The sequence below is a fragment of the Bos indicus genome, chromosome 12 (assembly GCF_029378745.1).
Source record: "Bos indicus isolate NIAB-ARS_2022 breed Sahiwal x Tharparkar chromosome 12, NIAB-ARS_B.indTharparkar_mat_pri_1.0, whole genome shotgun sequence".
NCBI lineage: Eukaryota > Metazoa > Chordata > Mammalia > Artiodactyla > Bovidae > Bos > Bos indicus.
In genome coordinates, this window is record NC_091771.1 from 25083757 (window position 1) to 25103296 (window position 19540).

The following is a 19540-nucleotide window of genomic DNA, read 5'->3' on the forward strand; positions in this document are numbered from 1 at the left end:
AAAACCAGTACACATAGTGCCTGACAGAGTGAGCTGCATGTTAGTTCCCTTCCTTCCTTCCCTTGATAAAAGAGAAGTATAATTTCATTGAAGCAAGTCTGTTGTGAAATTAACCTTGATCCACTTGAAGGAATAAGGGCGAGGGCAAAGCCCAGAGATGTGCAATCTGACTTACTAAGCTCTGCTGTCATTCAAGTTGTGAATCTTCTGGTACCTTCTTAAAGCTCTGGTAGAATTCTGTGGTTTTTTGTACCTGTCCAGATAGCAGGGGGGAGAAGGCAATGGCACCCCACTCCAGTACTGTTGCCCAGAAAGTCCCATGGATGGAGGAGCCTGGTAGGCTGCAGTCCATGGGGTCGCTAAGAGTCAGACATGACTGAGCGACTTCACTTTCACTTTCCACTTTCATGCATTGGAGAAGGAAATGGCAACCCACTCCAGTGTTCTTGCCTGGAGAATCCCATGGACGGAGAAGCCTGGTAGCCTGCAGTCCATGGGGTCGCACAGAGTTGGACACGACTGAGGCGACTTAGCAGCAGCAGCAGATAGCAGGGACCTCTGTAGGGATTTAATGCTTCAAATAAAAAGTGTAGAACCTTTACTCCCCTTGGGCCAGCTGGGTTGTACATTTTCTAGCCCCTTTTGTTTGCATCCACTGGAAACAGAACCTAGAGCCTCCCTAATGTTCCAGGAATTTTCAGATGTGTCCCACAAAGATCTGCAGCCTTTCCCTGGAAAGCTAGAATCTGTTTTAAGTGTACCAAACAACTAAATGTCAAGGCTAATTAGGCTGTTTCACCTCTGATGAGCACTAGCGAGTTCTCAGGTTCTGACCTGGCCCTCTGGGTTTCTTCATTAATCTCATTTAGGCAGGTTACGGGCTGAGGATGCACTATGCTCTTTATCAGAACTTGATGACCTCCGCTATGCAGCCCCACGGATGGTTCCCCAGCAGTGTGCTGAGCGATCTTTCAGTGCTTTACTGTCGTGACTAACATTTGGCAGTGTGTGCCTTCTTTCCTAGGTTAGCTTCCTTAGGCCAAGTCAAGCTTCGTACCCATGACACTGTGCCACACACAGGAAAGAAGATTGGCTCCTCTGCTTCCCAACGTCCCTTTACTGACCAGCACTGCCACATCCTTAGCTGCTAGCCAGTCTATCAAGTTGTGTTCTTTAACTTTCAAACTCTTTAAGAATCACATGGATAATGTATTGAAAGTTTACGTTTTGGGGTTTACTCTAAGAGATCCTCATTTCGTAGGTCTAGGGTAAGCCCTGAACACTAGTATTTTTAGCAGGCATTTCAATAGGTTCTATTGTAGAGAACAATTTGAAGGGAAAAAAAAAGATTTGGGGAATTTATATCCTTCAGAGAAAGATGTGCAAGACAGCCTGTCTTGTGACAAGAGTTACTATAAAGTTTTTATCACCAAGTTTCGCCATTTCCCTATGGCCCGCTCTACTGCAAAGTGGAAGTCCTAGTCTTGACACACTTGGAATCATGAAAACAGTGATCCCTTATCTCAGTCTGTTTGGGCTGCTATTAAAAAACAAACAAACAAAATGAGTGGTTTTTAAGCAGCAGAAATTTATCTGTCTCAGTTCTGGAGGCTGAGAAGTCCAGGATGATGATGCCAGCGGATTCAGTGTTTGCTGAGGGCTCGCTTTCCGGTTCATAGACGCCGCCCTCTTGTTGTATCCTCACATGGTGCAAGGGGCGAAGGAGATCCGGGGCGGGGGGTTCTATTTCATAAGAGCATTAAGCCTGTGCATGAGGGCTCACCCTCATAAGCTAACCATCTTCCAAAGGCCCCCATCTCCTGACACCATCACGTCAGGCATTACGATTTCAGTATATGAGTTTGGGAGAGGGACACTCAGACTGTAGCACCCCTGTTTCTCTCTGTTTCTAATTTTCCCCCAGTGTCCTCTCCTTTGTTTTCCACTACATCCAGACAACTCGGACCCTTCAAGGAAACCTCTCACCAACACATGTGTCTGTCAATCAGATGGTTAGAGCACAGGAGATTCTTTCCTAAAGCCAACAAGACGGGCTGGTGGTGTGAGGCACAAGGAAGGGGGTGTAGAAACAGAAAAAAACATTCTTTAGGAAAATATTTGGTCCACCTCAAGTGTTCTCTGCAGGACTCTTGGTCAATCTATAGAAAATCAATTCATGGAAAGACAATTTGCCAAAATCCAAATCCTTATAATTTGTTCTTATATCTTAAGGCATTTTCAGGAAGGTTCAATTTGTTGAAAATGGTCTGTAGAATCAATATGAGGTATTCTGTCACAGACATCACCAGATTTGTGTTCTCCCCAAAGATCAGAATGGTTAATTTGGAGACAAATGTAACCTCAAATCAGAGAAAAGTTAAAACAAATTTTATATGTAAATCTATTGTTGTCCACCAGGGGGCGCTTGACACTTAAGCATGCATTGTTAAAATTGCCTTCCTTGAGAAGTATGGCATATCTACAAGTTGTGATTAACTGTTTTCTTAGGGTTTTCTCTTGTAAACATTCAATAGAGTGATTTTTAAAGCTTGTAGTTTTTATATGTTCTTTAGCATAGCAATTACCATTATTTAGAAAAATAGGTGGCTAATACTTTGGCCACCTGATGCGAAGAACTGACTCATTTGAAAAGACCCTGATTCTGGGAAAGATTGAAGGCAAGAGGAGAAGGGGACGACAGAGGATGAGATGGTTGGATGGCATCACCGACTCAATGGACATGAGTTTGGGTAAACTCCAGGAGTTGGTGATGGACAGGGAGGCCTGGCATGCTGCAGTCCATGGGGTTGCAAAGAGTCAGACACGACTGAGCAACTGAACTGAATTGAGGTGGCTAATAGAGCCTCTTTTCTACTTGGGATAAAGAAAAGGGACATAAAAATCTAAGTATGTTTGATTTCAGGTGTGTAAATATACCCTGAAATTTCTTATTCTTACCCTGTTGTTTCAGTCTTCTGTTAGAAGGTGACTTTTTACAGATTAAGACATGAATATAGGTGAAGTATGATACTGCTTGCAATGCTAAGAACTGACTAGTTTCAAAAATAAAACAAAACAGCTTTTCCATAATAGGAGTTGAATTGTGTGTGTGTGTGTGTGTGTGTGTGTGTGTGTGAGATGGGGCAGGGGTGGGGAAGGGGCATAATTTCTAGTGGAGTCTTCAATTTAGCTGTAGCTTCAGTATATCTTTCCAAGCTGCAATTTTCTAGCATGTGACCACTGATTATATAATCAGATAAAACCAGCTCTTTGGGAAGACCAAGAACTTGTGAGTCTTCCAGTGATTTGGATGTGATGGGATAAGAGACTGTGTGCCTTTGATAAAATCATTTTTAAATACTAGTTTATTTTGAAGTCAGTAAAATAAAGAATCAAAATCTAGAATGAACCTTAACGTTATTGTAGTATGACTTTATAATTTTTAAAGGATTTCCAATGTGTATAATAATTTTATAAATGGAATCACAAATGTCTTGCATTTAATGGTCCATGACTAATGTAGTTTTCACAAAATCCAGTATTTGTCCTCATTTTCTCAGCTCTCTTCCCTTTGCTCTACTCCCAGAAAACCAGCAGCCAGGATTACTCCTCACAGCATAGGAAATTGGGGAGTTCTTCAGTTGAGAAACTAAAATGCCCTTAGGAAGAGCAGTCAGTGTGTCCACCCGGAGAATGTATCTCACAGACTTCCCCGCACAGGAAGGTTCGTTGACTGAGGACCCTTGGTGTTGGGCTTCGAAGTCCATCACTGCTTTTCATCAAGACCACACCTCCCACTGTTCCTACCACATGGTCAGAAGCAAGGGGATACCAAGGCAGACGTATTCCTGGGAAACACAGTTAGCCCGTTGTGGGTAACTTTGCCAGACTTTCCTTAGGCGGCTGCCAGCCTGGGCTGCTTCCGCTTTCTCCTGACCTCCCATTCTCCCGTTCACGGGGGGTCACACTTGCATTACAGTTGACTGCTTTCCCAGCCCTCTCCTGCTCCTTTCGTGTTTCCTTTCACACAGGCATTTCTAAGAATGGATTATTTTCACATCTAATCCCATCTTGGTATCTGCTTCTTAGAAGACCGCATCTACAGCTAGTGGTACTGGGGGTGCTATGAGAAAACAGCGGTAACGTGAGATTTGGGCCTGGCTCACTTACTGAGTGACAGCCAGAAGGTGCTGTCCTGATCAATAGATTGGCACCAGTGGATCCTGGCTCAGTGTGGCATTCAGTTGCTAAGGACTTCGCCGATGGCAACCTTGGAAAATGTTCTTGTGGAGGAAAATTCTGTGAAAGAAGCCATGATGCAGGCATTTGGAAAATACAGGCTTATTACTAAGTTGTATTTCCATCCTTCATAAAGATAATGAGCGTCTGAGAATAGTTAGCAAGCCCTTAATGCCTAACAATGAAAAGCAGGGAGCCTTGGTGTGGTGGTGTCTGCAAGAGGCTGTCTATACAGTAGTGAAAGGGCAGCCACAATAGAACAGCAGGGCTGTCCAAGCAGGCCTGCTGGGAAGGGCAGGGCCCTGATGGGAAGAACCAGGGATCCTAAACCTGTGGCAGGACATCTGGATGACTGCCCGTAATGACTCTACCCCTCCACCCGGCCCCTCTGGGTGGGCAGGGGCGGCCCACGTCTAGCTCTGGGAAGGGCTGGAGCACTCACAGTCCTGGAAGCTGCTGCACAGGCCTCTCGCCAACAGGGCGACCATCTGCCCCCTCTGGAGCTGTCCCCACCTCTTCTCCTGGCTGCCAAGACAATCAGTGAGGGTGGTGTTCAACATCTATAATTTTTAAAATTAAAAAGTTAAGAACAGAGGAGTGGAGGCTGAGGACAGTTAGCCTAGTGAAAAGCATGAGTCTTTCCTTATTTCCCAGAGCTAACCAATTTTTAGATCCAGAAATCACTGACCAAAGAAGCGGCTGGGTTACTGGAAGGAAGGACCCTGCAGTAGCAGTCCAAGTACATATCACGACAGTATCTCCAGTCTGCCCCTCAAGAGACCTCTGACCGCGTGCCCAAGTGGCTGTACACTGCGGGAAAGGAAATAACCAGGATGGGGGTCTAAGCCTGAAGTCCAAATCACAGTGGGCCATGTGCCCACAGACTCGCCTAACCCCACAGTGATGATTTTCTCAGTCCCTGAATATCTAGTGAAGTCCATATACTTGGCAGTTGACGTTAACCTTCCATCAGGCCCTCATCTCTGAAGTAAAAGCTATCATGGTGCAGAAAACCATATAGAAATGTGGGAAATGGTGCCTTCCCCCACCCAGGCCAAAATTGCCAAACACAAATAATTTCTTATCCCAGGGAAGACAGCAGAGGGCTTAACATCGCTCTGTTTAATTTGCCAGTCTGACCTCTGCAAACCTGGGTGTATCTTAGAGAAAGACTGTAGGTTACTGCAGGCTTAACCAGTTAGTAGCCCCACCTGTTTTGCCAGGTGTGGTATCACTGCTCGAGCAGACTAGCAGGTCTTCAGTGCAGGGTGTGCAGCCACTGCTTGGAGAGTATACTCTTTCCATTCTGACTAGAAAAGAGAGTCAAGACCAATCTGTGGCTTCTAGTTTCAGTTCCAGGTATGTATAGTGCTTGGAAGTCATGGATCTTGTCACCACAACAACAGCAAAGATGGGTAACCTGAAAATCGGTGACTCTTCTTTACTCATTAAAAACTGAATCTGCAGAGCAAATTCCCACCCTGAAATCTGTGTAAACAGACAAATCCAGACAGGCATTGAGATCTGCTTAGCCTAGTATACAAACTGATAGGAACACTTAAATGGTAATTGTGATGCATTACTGGAGGAAGTATAGGCGCATCCATTATGAAAGTTGGAGACTTAACACGCCCTGTCAGTAATTGATAAATCAAGAGGGCAGAAAAATCAATAAAAATACTCAATAGCTTATCCGAATAGCACCATCAGTCAACTCAATCTGTTGACATTTATAGAATGTCCCATCCCACTACAGCAGAATACAGATTCTCCTCAAGCTTGGGTGTAACATTCACCAGTGTAAAGCACCTTCTAGGCACCCTATTAGACTCTGAGCTTCATGAGGTTAGGGTCTGGGCTTGTCAGTCTCACTGTGGAATCCCCAGCACAATGCCTGACACACAGGAGGTGCTTGATGAATATTTTTTGCATAAAGGAATGAATTGTAAAATTGGGAGACAAGGAATCAGATCGTCATTGGAATAGCACCAAGATACAGTCTTAACACAGAGAAAGCAGATGGAAAATACTTAAGCTTCAAAGGTTAAAACTGCAAACCCACACTGACAAATAACAGAAATCATCCTTTTATTGTAGAAACTACCACTTGATTAATATTCCTAAACCCCTGCTTTCATCATATCACTTCTTTAATAACTTTCAATAGCTGTGGTGTTTCGACTCCTGAACTTAGCATCCTAAGCCTTCTCTAACCAGGACCTTCCCCAGTTATCTTGCTGCTGCTGCTGCTAAGTCGCTTCAGTCGTATCCAACTCTGTGCGACCCCATAGATGGGAGCCCACCAGGCTCCCCCGTCCCTGGGATTCTCCAAGCAAGAACACTGGAGTGGGGTGCCATTGTCTTCTCCTCCCCAGTTATCTTACCTTGCCTCTTATTAATTGCTCAGATATTTTCCTTCAGCTCTTGAATTCATCTATTTCCTATCTACATTTCTTGTTTGAGCTTCTAGAGTTTTGGAGTGTATCTCATTCATATCTCATTAATATGAAAATAACTTGCGTTGCATTTGTTTATTTGTAAATTAATTTCTTTCAGTATTTCAAGTGCATTTGTCCATTGACTCAGTATTAAAAATGATTAGATTCTATTTACATCTCTAAAAATGTATTAACAAATGATGTAAGTGAAGCGTATTACTACAGAAAGCAAAGCTGGGAATCCTTGGAACAAGGGTCTATGTAGCAAAATTTTGGACTACATCCATCACTCCTTGATTGTCCCTTCAATAACTCTTATTTTGGAGCATTGGTTTACTTCGTAAGGGTTTAATTTTCTGTAGAGAACTCAGTCCATTTATCCTCTTCTACTGATAGGGCTTTCATTGATTTTCTTCTGGAGCAAGTTTGTGTTTGGAGGCATGTATGTATGTATGCATGCTCAGTCGTGCCTGACTCTGCGACCCCATGGACTGCAGCCCGCCAGGCTCCTCTGTCCATGGGATTTTCCAGGCAGGACTACTGGAGTGGGTTGCCATTTCCTCCTCCAGGGGGTCCTCCCAATCCAGGGATTGAACCCGGGTCTCCTGCATCTCCTGCAATCCAGGCGGATACTTTACCGCTGAGCCACCAGGGAAGCCTGTATTTGGGGGTGGGGGGTTGGAAACCACTTAGGACACCAGTGCATAATTTTTGAAGACAAGTAACTGCTGCCTGAGAAGTATCACTGACCATGTTTTAACAGAGATGTTAAGCAAACATGCACAGTGGAGAATTGCCACTTCCAAAGGATTTGTTTTATCATTGCTGCTATTTTTAGACACTAGAACTTGTCCTGTTACAGCTGACCTAATTATTCCCATTAATACAATTTTTTTACACTTCTAATAATTACCAGCAAGTATCTAAGAGAAAATCAGTAAGTTTTTAGAGAATGAGCTGAATTTCAGGAGGTGGGTATGAGCTCTAAAATAACTTGTTTTGCTTTGTGGCGATTTAAATCAGCTGCTTCCATTTCTATTTGAATGTTTCTTATAATAGATTCGGTGACCCAGATCATGACCAGCAAGAGCTGTGTAGAATTTGACTTGGAGATTTTTAAATTTAAAGTGTCAGAATATGAGAAATAATGGGAGTTATTGGGAAAGATCAGTTATTAGTTTCGGAATTAACATTCTAAACCCAATCTGTGTAATGCATTATTGTTCTGGTGCTTGGCTAACCCTTTTCTCCTCTATGCTGTTCACCTATTTGTGGTGATAGGTTGATGTCATGGTTTCCAGAACTATTCTACTCTGCCATATTTTCACAGTTCCCTTGATTATCAACTTTACTGCCTGTTCCTCTTTTTATTTATTTATTTATGGCTGTACTGGGTCTTCGTTGCTGTGTGGGCTTTTCCCTATCTGCACCAGTGGGAGCTTCTGTTGTTGTGGAGCACGGGCTCCTGAGGGCCCTGGCTTCAGTAGCTGCGGCACGTGGGCTCAACAGTTGCGGATCCCAGGCTCTCGAGCACAGGCTGAGTAGTTGAGGCACAAAGGCTTAGCTGCTCCGTGGCATGTGGGATCTTCCCAGAGCAGGGATCAAACCCATGTCTCCTGCATTTGCAGGCAGATTCTCTACCACTGAGCCACCAGGGAAAGCCTTACTGCCTGTTCTAACACTGTACTTACCCTGATAGCAATCGTATGAATACACACATATAGTAATCATTTAGTGTGTATTGTCGTTGGAGTCAGATTACCTGGAACCCAGCTCTACCATTTACTAGCTCTGTGCCTTTGGGCAAGTTATTTAAGCTCTATCAGATGCAATTTTCTCAACAGTAAAATGAATATATTAGCCATCTTCATGGCTGTAATAAGGATTAAATAATCTGTAGAAAGGATTTAGCACAGTACATGGCATATTGTAACAATAAATATTATTGCTGAAAAGGTACATATTATAGACTTTTGAAGTCACAGAATGATATGGAATAGAAGGAATTTGCCAATGAAGAAATTGGTGGTCCTAATATTATTTAAAATGTGAGTGCATGTAAAAACATTGTTATACTTTCAGAAATCCTTAAATGCGTTGCTTAAACAATTAGAGAGAAAAGGAATCTTGAAAATCAAGTGAAAGACTATGCACTGAGACTGGAACAAGAGTCAAAGGTTTGTTTTTATTTCTATGCTAAGAAATTCCTTTGGAACTGGCATGATTTTTGGTGTGTTATTAAAAACATACTATATAATTTTCCAGTATACTTACAAAACCATTTTGTATACTATTTGGAAAAAGCATAGAGACATAACTTAGCAGTGGTCTTGCTAGTATTGTAAATCTTCTTTGATACCAGTTTCTTGACTTTTATATCTTTCACATAAGCTTGCCACAGGACCAGCAATGAGCGCCGTACATACCCTGCTGAAATGTCTCAGGTAACTTTTGTTTCTTTGCCTTCAGTTTTTAAGAGGTACTGTAAATTATGTTTTTCACTTTTCTAGGTTTTTTGATTGGTTTGGTTTAGTAGAGAAGCAGCTGTTGGAATTAAAGGAGAAACAGTACCAAGTTTCTATATATGGAAGGTGAAAAAGAAAATATGTAACTTTTATAAAAAGGTAAAAATAAGATATATGTTTCCCAAATTAAGATTATATTTTCTGTACTTGTTTCTTTAGTTGTTCCTTTAGTTTGATTTGTAATTACTAGAATTCAAACAAGTAGTTATCACTTCTCTGTCATGAAAGTCAAGGCATTTTATCTCATAGCTATGCATGATGAAGTCTAAGATAGACCCCACACTGCTATTGCTAGAAAGTGTGCACTTACAAGCAGCAGGACAGGAAGTGGTCAATGAATTATGAAAGACACTGCACATACTTTCCACAGTTTTTCATTCCCTTTTCCATTTTATTTATGATGTTGTTGGTATATAGTTTTGGTTTGGATGTTGTCAGACCTATCTTTTATTTATGGCTTCTTGTATCATATTTTAAAAGACTGTCTTTGTCTCAGTGTTTCATAACATTCATCACATCTCTTTAGTACTTATATGGCTTAATATTTGATATTTAGATATTTAATCCTTATTAACTATTTTGATATATGTTTTCAGGTTAGGATGCAAATTCAGTTTTCAATGTGCATGATTTGAATGGAAGTGTCCAAAGAGGGGTAGGATGTATGAATCTAAGAGAAAAAAATAAAAGATCAGGATTGAAGCAATGGATTTAGAACTTATTAGCATATAGATAGTAAATGACCCCATGTGAATGAATCACATGCATCAGGGAGAATACACAGGGTGAAGAGATAGTCTGAGATACAGCTCTGAAGAGTTTCAGGAGTGATAGCCAGGGAAGAAGAGCCGAAAAGAGGGTCAGTGTCCTCAAGACATAGGTACCTGAGACACTGAGGTAGAGGACCTTGAGGGCTGGTTTTGACATAAAAGTAATCAGCTGATCACTGATTTGGTGTTTCCAGAGGCTCAATGAAGGGACTGGAAGGAAGGGAGTTAGCTTTGGGAATTGGAATAGAGAATGGGGTGCACAGAACAACTTGAGAATGAAAGTCAGGGTGAGGGGTAAAGGCAAGCTTGGACTTCTAGTGCCAACGAAGGTAAGTAGGAAATTGAGACAAAATTATGGTCTCTTGCCCATGAAATGGACAGTCAGTCCACCTTGTATAGTCCTGGGTGCTTGGCTGGAAGCCCTGCTTCCTCCTGCTGCACCGGCATCCAGGGGCCTTTCCTCAGACCACACTCTCTGTGTCCTCAGAATATGCTGCTTCTCCTACATTCCAGTTCTGCCTCCTTCAAGGTGTAGCAAAACGCCCTCTCCTTTATGAGGCCATGATGATGAGAGGCCACAGACTTTGGAGTCACTGCGAATTGGACTCGAATCCCAGATTTGTACCTACTGTGGTGTGACCTTTGGAGGCCTCGATTTCTTTCCTCCTCTGTATAAGGGAAGTAGTTGGAGTATCCTGCCAGGGATTTGTGAGGCTCTGGAGATATGATGTATGTAAAGTGCTGAGTGAAATGCCTGGCACATAATTGGTTCTAAATTCCAATAAACTGAATATTATTTTCCTGTTTTTCTTTCCAACCTCCCTAGCCCCTCCCTCTGTGACAGGGGCATCAGCATTTCTACTTGCCTTAGCCATCCTCCTTTAGCTTTGTTTATCTGAAAAAAAAATCATTTGGGTGGAATAGCTCCTACTCTGATTATACAGGATCACTGAACATACAATCAAAGCCTATTTTAACAGCTTCCCAGGAAGATGTTAATCCTGTTTCCCTGTATAAATGTTAATAAGGATTTTCACTCCAGAGTGAATTGTTAATCTTTATAGTCAAAGATTGTTCTGACTATGTGGATACTATGGTGACTGGAAAGGTCAATGAATGATTTGCCATTCTTTCCATGCTGAATACATAAATAATTGATTCGTTAGTAGATAACTAGAGCTGTTTGCTGAGTCTGCTGTTTATATTTCTGCTGGCTTCACAGTTTTGGCTGAAACTGAGTTTCCACATCTTAGGATTCTTCCAATTTACACGGTATGTGGACAGTATGGACATTGCTTTTTAATACTATACAGGCAATCTAGCCGATATTTTATAATAACTATACAGTATACAGCAAAATGAAGTGAAAGTGTTAGTCATTCAGTTGTGTCTGACTCTTTGCAACCCCATGGACTGTAGGTTGCCAGGCTCCTCTGTCCATGGAATTCTCCAGGCAAGAATAGTGGAGTGGGTTGCCATTCCCTTCTCCAGGGAATCTTCCTGACCCAGGGATCAAACCCAGATCTCTTGCATTGCAGGCAGGCTCTTTACCATGTAAGCCACCAGAGAAGCCCCCAAAATGTAGTATAACCTGTAAAAATTGTCAATCACTGTATTGTACACCAGTACAATACAATACTGTATAATTTTGATGTACAATATAATATTGTACATCAACTATACTTCAATTAAAAAAGAAAGAAAGGAGAAAAAAAGATACACAGGCATACCTAGGAGATATTGCAGATTTGATTCCTGACCATCACAATAAAATAAAACAAATATTACAATAAAGTGAGTCACATGAATTTTTTGGTTTCTAGTCCATATTAAATTTTTTTACACTGTAATGTAGTACAACAGCATTATATCTAACATACAGTATCCATACTTGGTTAGGAAAGAGTTAATTGAGAATTGACTATTCCTCTTATCTCTGAAAGCAATCAAGAAATAAGAGGATAAATGCTCAACTATTTGTATTTCAGACCTCTGGCTCCTACCAAGTTTCTCAAAGGAAACAGATGGATCAACTGCCTAAAATGAAAGAGAATCTAGTGAAAACCTAAGTCTAGATCTTTCCATTCTAATTAATTACATTCAAATGTGAATGGTATTCACGAAACAGGTGTCCATTATATTTTGGAAGCTTAACTTTTATAGCAACAATGTAAAATAGCAGATGTTAAGAGAACTTAGAGAAGTTTGTATTCTCCATTTACTATTTATATATATATCTGGTAGGTTCCAGGAATATTGTTCATCCTCAAACATGATGTTATTTTCTAAGCTAAAATGATACTGTTCCCAAGTAGAGCTTAGAACTACACCATTAACAACAAATCCAATTAAATGATCTGTCTTAACCTTTTAGTTTTACTACTGTGGGTGAGAATCCCTTAGATGAAATGAAGTAGCCATCATAGTCAACAAAATAGTCCGAAATGCAGTACTTGGATACAATCTCAAAAATGACAGAATGATCTCTGTTCATTTCCAAGGCAAACCATTCAATATCATGGTAATCCAAGTCTATGCCCTGACCAGTAATGCTGAAGAAGCTGAAGTTGAACAGTTCTATGAAGACCTACAAGACCTTTTAGAACTAACACCCCCAAAAGATATCCTTTTCATTATAGGGAACTGGAAGGCAAAAGTAGGAAGTCAAGAAACACCTGGAGTAACAGGCAAATTTGGCCTTGGAGTACAGAATGAAACAGGGCAAAGGCTCATAGTGTTTTGCCAAGAAAACACACTGGTCATAGCAAACAACCTCTTCCAACAACACAAGAGAAGACTCTACACATGGACATCACCAGATGGTCAACACTGAAATCAGATTGATTATATTCTTTGCAGTCAAAGATGGAGAAGCTCTATACAGTCAGCAAAAACAAGACCAGGAGCTGACTATGGCTCAGGTCATGAACTCCTTATTGCCAAATTCAGACTTAAATTGAAGAAAGTAGGAAAACCACTAGATCATTCAGGTATGACCTAAATCAAATCCCTTACGATTATACAGGGAAAGTGAGAAATAGGTTTAAGGGACTATATCTGATAGAGTGACTGATGCACTATGGATGGAGGTTCGTGACATTGTACAGGAGACAGGGATCAAAACCATCCCCAAGAAAAAGAAATGCAAAAAAGCAAAATGGCTGTCTGAGGAGGCCTTAAAAATAGCTGTGAAGAGAAGTGAAAAACAAAGGAGAAAAGGAAAGATATACCCATTTGAATGCAGAGTTCCAAAGAATAGCAAGGAGAGATAAGAAAGCCTTCCTCAATGATCAGAGCAAAGAAATAGAGGAAAACAATAGAATGGGAAAGACTAGAGATCTCTTCAAGGAAATTAGAGATACCAAGGGAACATTTCATGCTAAGATGGGCTCGATAAAGGACAGAAATGGTATGGACCTAACAGAAGCAGAAAATATTAAGAAGAGGTGGCAAGAATACACAGAAGAACTGTACCAAAAAGATCTTCATGACCCAGATGATCGTGATGGTGTGATCACTCACCAGACATCCTGGAATGTGAAGTCAAGTGGGCCTTAGGAAGCATCACTATGAACAAAGCTGGTGGAGGTGATGGAATTCCAGTTGAGCTATTTCAAATCCTAAAAGATGATGCTGTAAAAGTGTTGCACTCAATATGCCAGCAAATTAGGAAAACTCAACAGTGGCCACAGGACTGGAAAAGGTCAGTTTTCATTCCAGCCCCAAAGAAAGGCATTTTTTGGGTGAGTGAACAATTGCACTCATCTCACACACTAGCAAAGTAATGCTCAAAATTCCCCAAAACAGGCTTCAATAGAACATGAACTGTGAAATTCCAGATGTTCAAGTTGGTTTTAGAAAAGGCAGAGGAATCAGAGCTCAAATTGCCAATATCTGCTGGATCATCAAAAAAGCAAGCGAGTTCCAGAAAAACATCTATTTCTGCTTTATTGACTATGTCAAAGCCTTTGACTGTGTGGATTACCACAAACTATGGAAAATTCTGAATGAGATGGGAATACCAGACCACCTGACATGCCCCTTGAGGAATCTGTATGCAGGTCAGGAAGCAACAGTTAGAAGTGGACATGGAACAACAGACCAGTTCCAAATAGGAAAAGGAGTACTTCAAAGTTATATATTGTCACCCTCCTTATTTAACTTGTATACAGAGTACATCATGAGAAACACTGGGCTGGGTGAAGCACAAGCTGGAATCAAGATTGCCAGGATAAATGTCAATAACCTCAGATATGCAGATGATACCCCCTTATGGCAGAAAGTGAAGAAGAACTAAAGAGCCTCTTGATGAAACTGAAAGAGTGAAAAAGTTGACTTAAAACTCAACATTCAGAAAACTAAGATCATGGCATCCGGTACCATCACTTCATGGCAAATAGATGGGGAAACTGTGGAAACAGTGGCAGACTTTATTTTTTGAGCTCCAAAATCATTGCAGATGGTGACCGCAGCTATGAAATTAAAAGACGCTTACTCCTTGGAAGGAAAGTTATCACCAACCTACACAGCTTATTAAAAAGCAGAGACATTGTCAACAAAGGTCCGTCTAGTCAAGGCTATGGTTTTTCCAGTGGTCATGTATGGATGTGAGAGTTGGACTATAAAGACAGCTGAGTGCAGAAGAATTGATGCTTTTGAACTGTGGTGTTGAAGAAGACCTTTGAGAGTCCCTTGGACTGCAAGGAGATCCAACCAGTCTATCCTAAAGGAGATAAATCCTGAGTGTTCATTGGATGGACCTATGTTGAAGCTGAAACTCCAATACTTTGGCCATGTGATGCAAAGAACTGATTCATTAGAAAAAACCCTGATGCTGGGAAAGATTGAAGGTGGGAGGAGAAGGGGATGACAGAGGATGAGATGAATGGCATCACGGACTCAATGGACATGAGTTTGGGTAAACTCCAGGAGTTGGCGATCTACACAGAGGCGTGCTACAGTCCATGGGGTCACAGAGAATTGGACACGACTGAGCGACTAAACTGAACTGAACCTTTTAATGAGCAAGTATGGACACTGAAATAAATGTAGGTGTCAATGCAATTTAAACTATGTTTTTGTATGTGAATAAAAATAATTTAGGATGAATAAAGAATAGAGGAATATTTTAGAAGTTTAGGAGGTTATGTCTACACACACTTTTCTCTGGTCCTGTACTAAGTATAGAAGAATTACTCAGGCAATCCTTGTCTTCTATAACCTTATCTCACGCAGACAATATATTCATATAAAACTTAACAGTATTAAAATTGTAAGCAAAGATATAAACTATCTATAGATCAGAATTCTTTTCAAACACAGGCACTCAAAGTGCATGTAGTATAATAGGTTTCTTTGGTGGAAATTCATAGAATAGCAACGTTCTGTTCAGAATTTGGCTAGATGGATAAGAATGTATTTATTCTTCCTTGAGTAATCATAAATACTTGAAGTGTACAAGATAATGAATAATCAATGGAAATACAATGGAGTTAAAGCATTTAAGTCAATTGTAGAAAAGGACTTCCTTCTGAAAAATGCTGTACTTCTGTGTTGAGAGGACCCCAAGACGACTCCCGTGTTCAGTGGTTCACTAGAACGACTCACAGGACTCAGCATCTATTTGTGCACACAGCTAAGATTTATTACAGTAAAAGGATACAAAGCAAAACCATCAAAGGAAAGAGGTGTGTGAGATGAAGTTTGGAGGGAACCAGGCACAAGCTTCTAAAAGTTCCCCCAGTGGAGTTTTGCAGAAACTTAGTTCTTCCAGCAATGAGCTGTGAAGGTTGATTCCGGGGGCTCACATTAGATATTTAGTGCCCATATATTTGCTGGCCATTTGTATATCTTTTTTGGAGAAATAGCTATTCAAGTCCTTTGCCAATTTTAAAAAGCTTGTTTGTGTTATTTTTGTTGCATTATAAGAGTTCTTTATATTTTTTAGTTATTGGACCTAATCAGATAAATGATTTGCACATATTTTCTCCCATTTATTGGTTTTTTTCCTTTCTTGATGATGTTCTTTGAAGAAGACAGTTTTGATTTTGATGAAGTCCAATTGTTACTGGCTTCCTAGGATTTATTTTCTCAGTTGCTTGTGCTTCAGGTATCATGTCTAATAAATCATTGCCTAATCCGAGAACATACGAATTTATACATATTTTCATCTAAGTTTTATAGTGTTAGCTCTTTTTTTCAATCCATTTTGAGTGAATATTTGTATAGGATGTGAAATACATCTAATTTTAGTCTTTTGCATGTGTTGGCCACCTCATGCGAAGAGTTGACTCATTGGAAAAGACTCTGATGCTGGGAGGGATTGGGGGCAGGAGGAGAAGGGGACGACAGAGGATGAGGTGGCTGGATGACATCACCAACTCGATGGACGTGAGTTTGAGTGAACTCTGGGAGTTGGTGATGGACAGGCAGGCCTGGCGTGCTGCGATTCATGGGGTTGCAAAGAGTCAGACATGACTGAGCGACTGAACTTAACTGAACTGAACTGATTCAATTATTCTAGCATCATTTGCTGAAAAAACTATTCTTACTGAGTCGGATTGCCTTGGCATCCTTTTAAAAATTAGCCATACATGTGTTCCCCATCCCGAACCCTCCTCCCTCCTCCCTCCCCATACCATCCCTCTGGGCCGTCCTGTGGCGGATTCATTTTGATATTTGGCAAAACTAATACAAATATGTAAAGTTTAAAAATAAAATTAAAAAAAATAAAAATAAAAAAATAAAATAAAAATTAGCCATAAATATATAAATTTATTTCTAGGCCTCAGATCTATTCCACTGGTCTGTAAGCCTGTCCCTATGCCAGTACCATTCTGTCTTGATGACTATAACTTTTCATAAAGTTTTGAAATCAGTGAGTGAGTCCTTTAATCTTCTTTTCAAGATTGTTTTGGTTGTTCAGAGTCCCTTTATTTTCTATATACATTTTAGGATTAGTTCGTCAGTTTCATCGTAGGAATTTTACCACAGAGCTGAAGAAAGAGTGGAGTAGGGCGAGTTAAATAGCTACAGAGTTCAGTGTTCTTACTGGATTTTGCCATAGGTGTGTGTGTGTGTATGTATTAAATTCTCCAGGATTGCTGCAAGCCTTTGGTTAATTTCTAGAGTTCTAAAAGTTTGCTTCTGACCTTTTTTTTTTTTTTTTTTTTGTAAATTGTCTCATTGTTTTTAAGGAGGAAATTATTTTTTGGGGGTCCCTATTCTGTCATTTTCACTCCAATGTTCTTACCTGGAGAATCCCAGGGACGGGGGAGCCTGGTGAGCTGCTGTAACATATGGCTGTTTAGGATTATACAGTAAACAGAAAATCTGCATAGAGAGATTTCTCTGTGAAGGACTGTGGACTGGGGGAACTAGGAGAACTAGGTAATTCTCCCCATGTGACATACTAGTGTTTTTGTTGCACACAATGGTAACTGAAAAATCATGATTAATGCTTATCTTATTTCAGGGTAAGATGTAATTCAGTGAATCAGAAGACAATGAATGCCATGAGAGGACCAGTAAAAAAGATTTCAAGATCAAGCTGTCTTTCAAAATTCAATCTGTGATTCCTGAACTGGATAGTTTATATTTCTTACCTTTTTTCATTTTAATATTTAACTTGTGAAGTTAATGGTTCACATACTTTTCAGGGAATGAAATAGATAAGAAAGAGCTATCAATCTTATCTTTAGCTTTTCTTCTAGAAGTTTGTTTTTTTGTCTGTATGAAAGTAATTTTCTCAAGACCATAAACCATCTAATAGCATTCTTATGATTTTTTAAATATCCTAGTAAGCCTTAAGGTTGGCATCATTACACTTGCTTTTAATGATATACTCATGATCTATTCTGATAGTAACATTGCTATTTTATTTGGATTCTAGTTAGCTATTAGCTAAAAATGTGAGTTCATCAGAACGTTTTTGCTATTTTAGGCTATATCATGTTCAGCTTTTTAAAACTCAAGGTTTAAACAAAGCTGGAAATCAAATACATTTTAAACTTTGATTTGAACTATCATGGTGTTGTGGAAATAGCCTTCAATCAGGAATCAGCTTGGGTGTAATTCCCACCCAGCTCTGAACTTAAGAGATCTGGGATAAGTTCTTTCACCTCATCTTCATTTCCCACATCTGTAACTGAAGCAAACTGTACAATTTCTAAGGTTTCTTACCATTCTAGAAAGCCAGTACTTATTCAACTGCAAGGTCCTTCCACTTAACATATGGCAATTTAAGTCATTTTAAGACATGTATTAATTTATGGGGCTGGCCTAGTTCTTTGGGCCATACTTTGGCCAAGTGTTCACAATACTCAAGTCTAGAGTGGAAATAGAACAGGGTATGAGAAGTGTTCTTTTTAAGGCATTAAAAAAATTTACAAATTATCTTATTTATATTTAGATTGTTTTCTTACTGTCATGTATGTCTGGTGACCCCCTGCTTAATAAGTTAAATTATTGGATTTTACAGAAATCACTCAGAGGTAAGTATAGTTTCTGGTATTCTTACCTTATATCTGGTACCAAAACCTAAATTATATTCGGTATCACCAATAATGGATGCCAAATGCTTTTCTCTAACTATTTATAGATATTCACTTTTTTAAAATTAGAATACATACATTTCATATAGACAATTATGTGACTTTAAAAAGTAGTGCAGAGAAACATAAAGTAACTTCCTGTAAATTATTCCAAATAGAAATCATTTGGAAATATTTTTACCCCTGTTTAAGCTAGCTACAGATATATCAGCTACCATGACTCATTTTATTAAATAATTACTGCTACTGCTGCTAAGTCACTTCAGTCATGTCCGACTCTATGCAACCCCACAGACGGCAGCCCACCAGGCTCCCCCGTCCCTGGGATTCTCCAGGCAAGAACACCGGAGTGGGTTGCCATTTCCTTCTCCAATGCGTGAAAGTGAGAAGTGAAAGTGAAGTCGCTCAGTTGTGTCTGACTCTTAGCGACCCCATGGACTGCAGCCTACCAGGCTCCTCTGTCCATGGAATTTTCCAGGCAAGAGTACTGGAGTGGGGTGCCATTGCCTTATACTACATTTTTATTTATTTACTTCTGTATACACTATTTCTAAAAAGTATTGTGTTACCTTTTACTAAATATAGAGATATATCTGTAAATTGAAACAAGACCCATAAGATGAAAGATAAAAATAAAAGTTAGTTTTGCTAGATTCCCAACTAAGAAAAAGCTCTATTTTAAGCTTCCTAGTAATCAGCGCAAAGAAAGAGTGAATCACACACCTCTCTCTTTTTTTTAATGGAAGGGAAAAACAAGTCGAGAAAAAGTTATACTTAATTCTGAGCTCTGAAGATAATTTGTCAATGTGAAGCTTTATACAAAATTGCAATTATTTGCTGAAATAATCAGTATAAAATTTATACTTTGGGGTCTTTATTTTATTTAATATTGAAGTATGTATTAATATCAGTATTGATGTTGTTTTTGAAGCATTCACAATTCCTGAAGCAAAATATCAGTAAACAATGTTTATTTCAAAAATTTTAGCACCTATAAATGTATTACAAAATGTTAA

General features: G+C 39.9%; 1 protein-coding gene across 1 annotated transcript in view; it reads left to right on the forward strand.

Annotated features, from left to right (window-relative positions):
* CCDC169 (coiled-coil domain containing 169) overlaps positions 1–16610 on the forward strand; it is a 36662-nt gene extending 20052 nt beyond the window's left edge. The window contains 4 exon segments of the mRNA XM_070800603.1: positions 8760–8787; positions 8790–8858; positions 9069–9121; positions 11961–16610. Coding sequence (XP_070656704.1) covers positions 8760–8787; positions 8790–8858; positions 9069–9121; positions 11961–12041 — 231 coding nt within the window. The 3' untranslated portion in view covers positions 12042–16610.
* The last annotated feature ends 2930 nt before the right edge of the window (positions 16611–19540 follow it).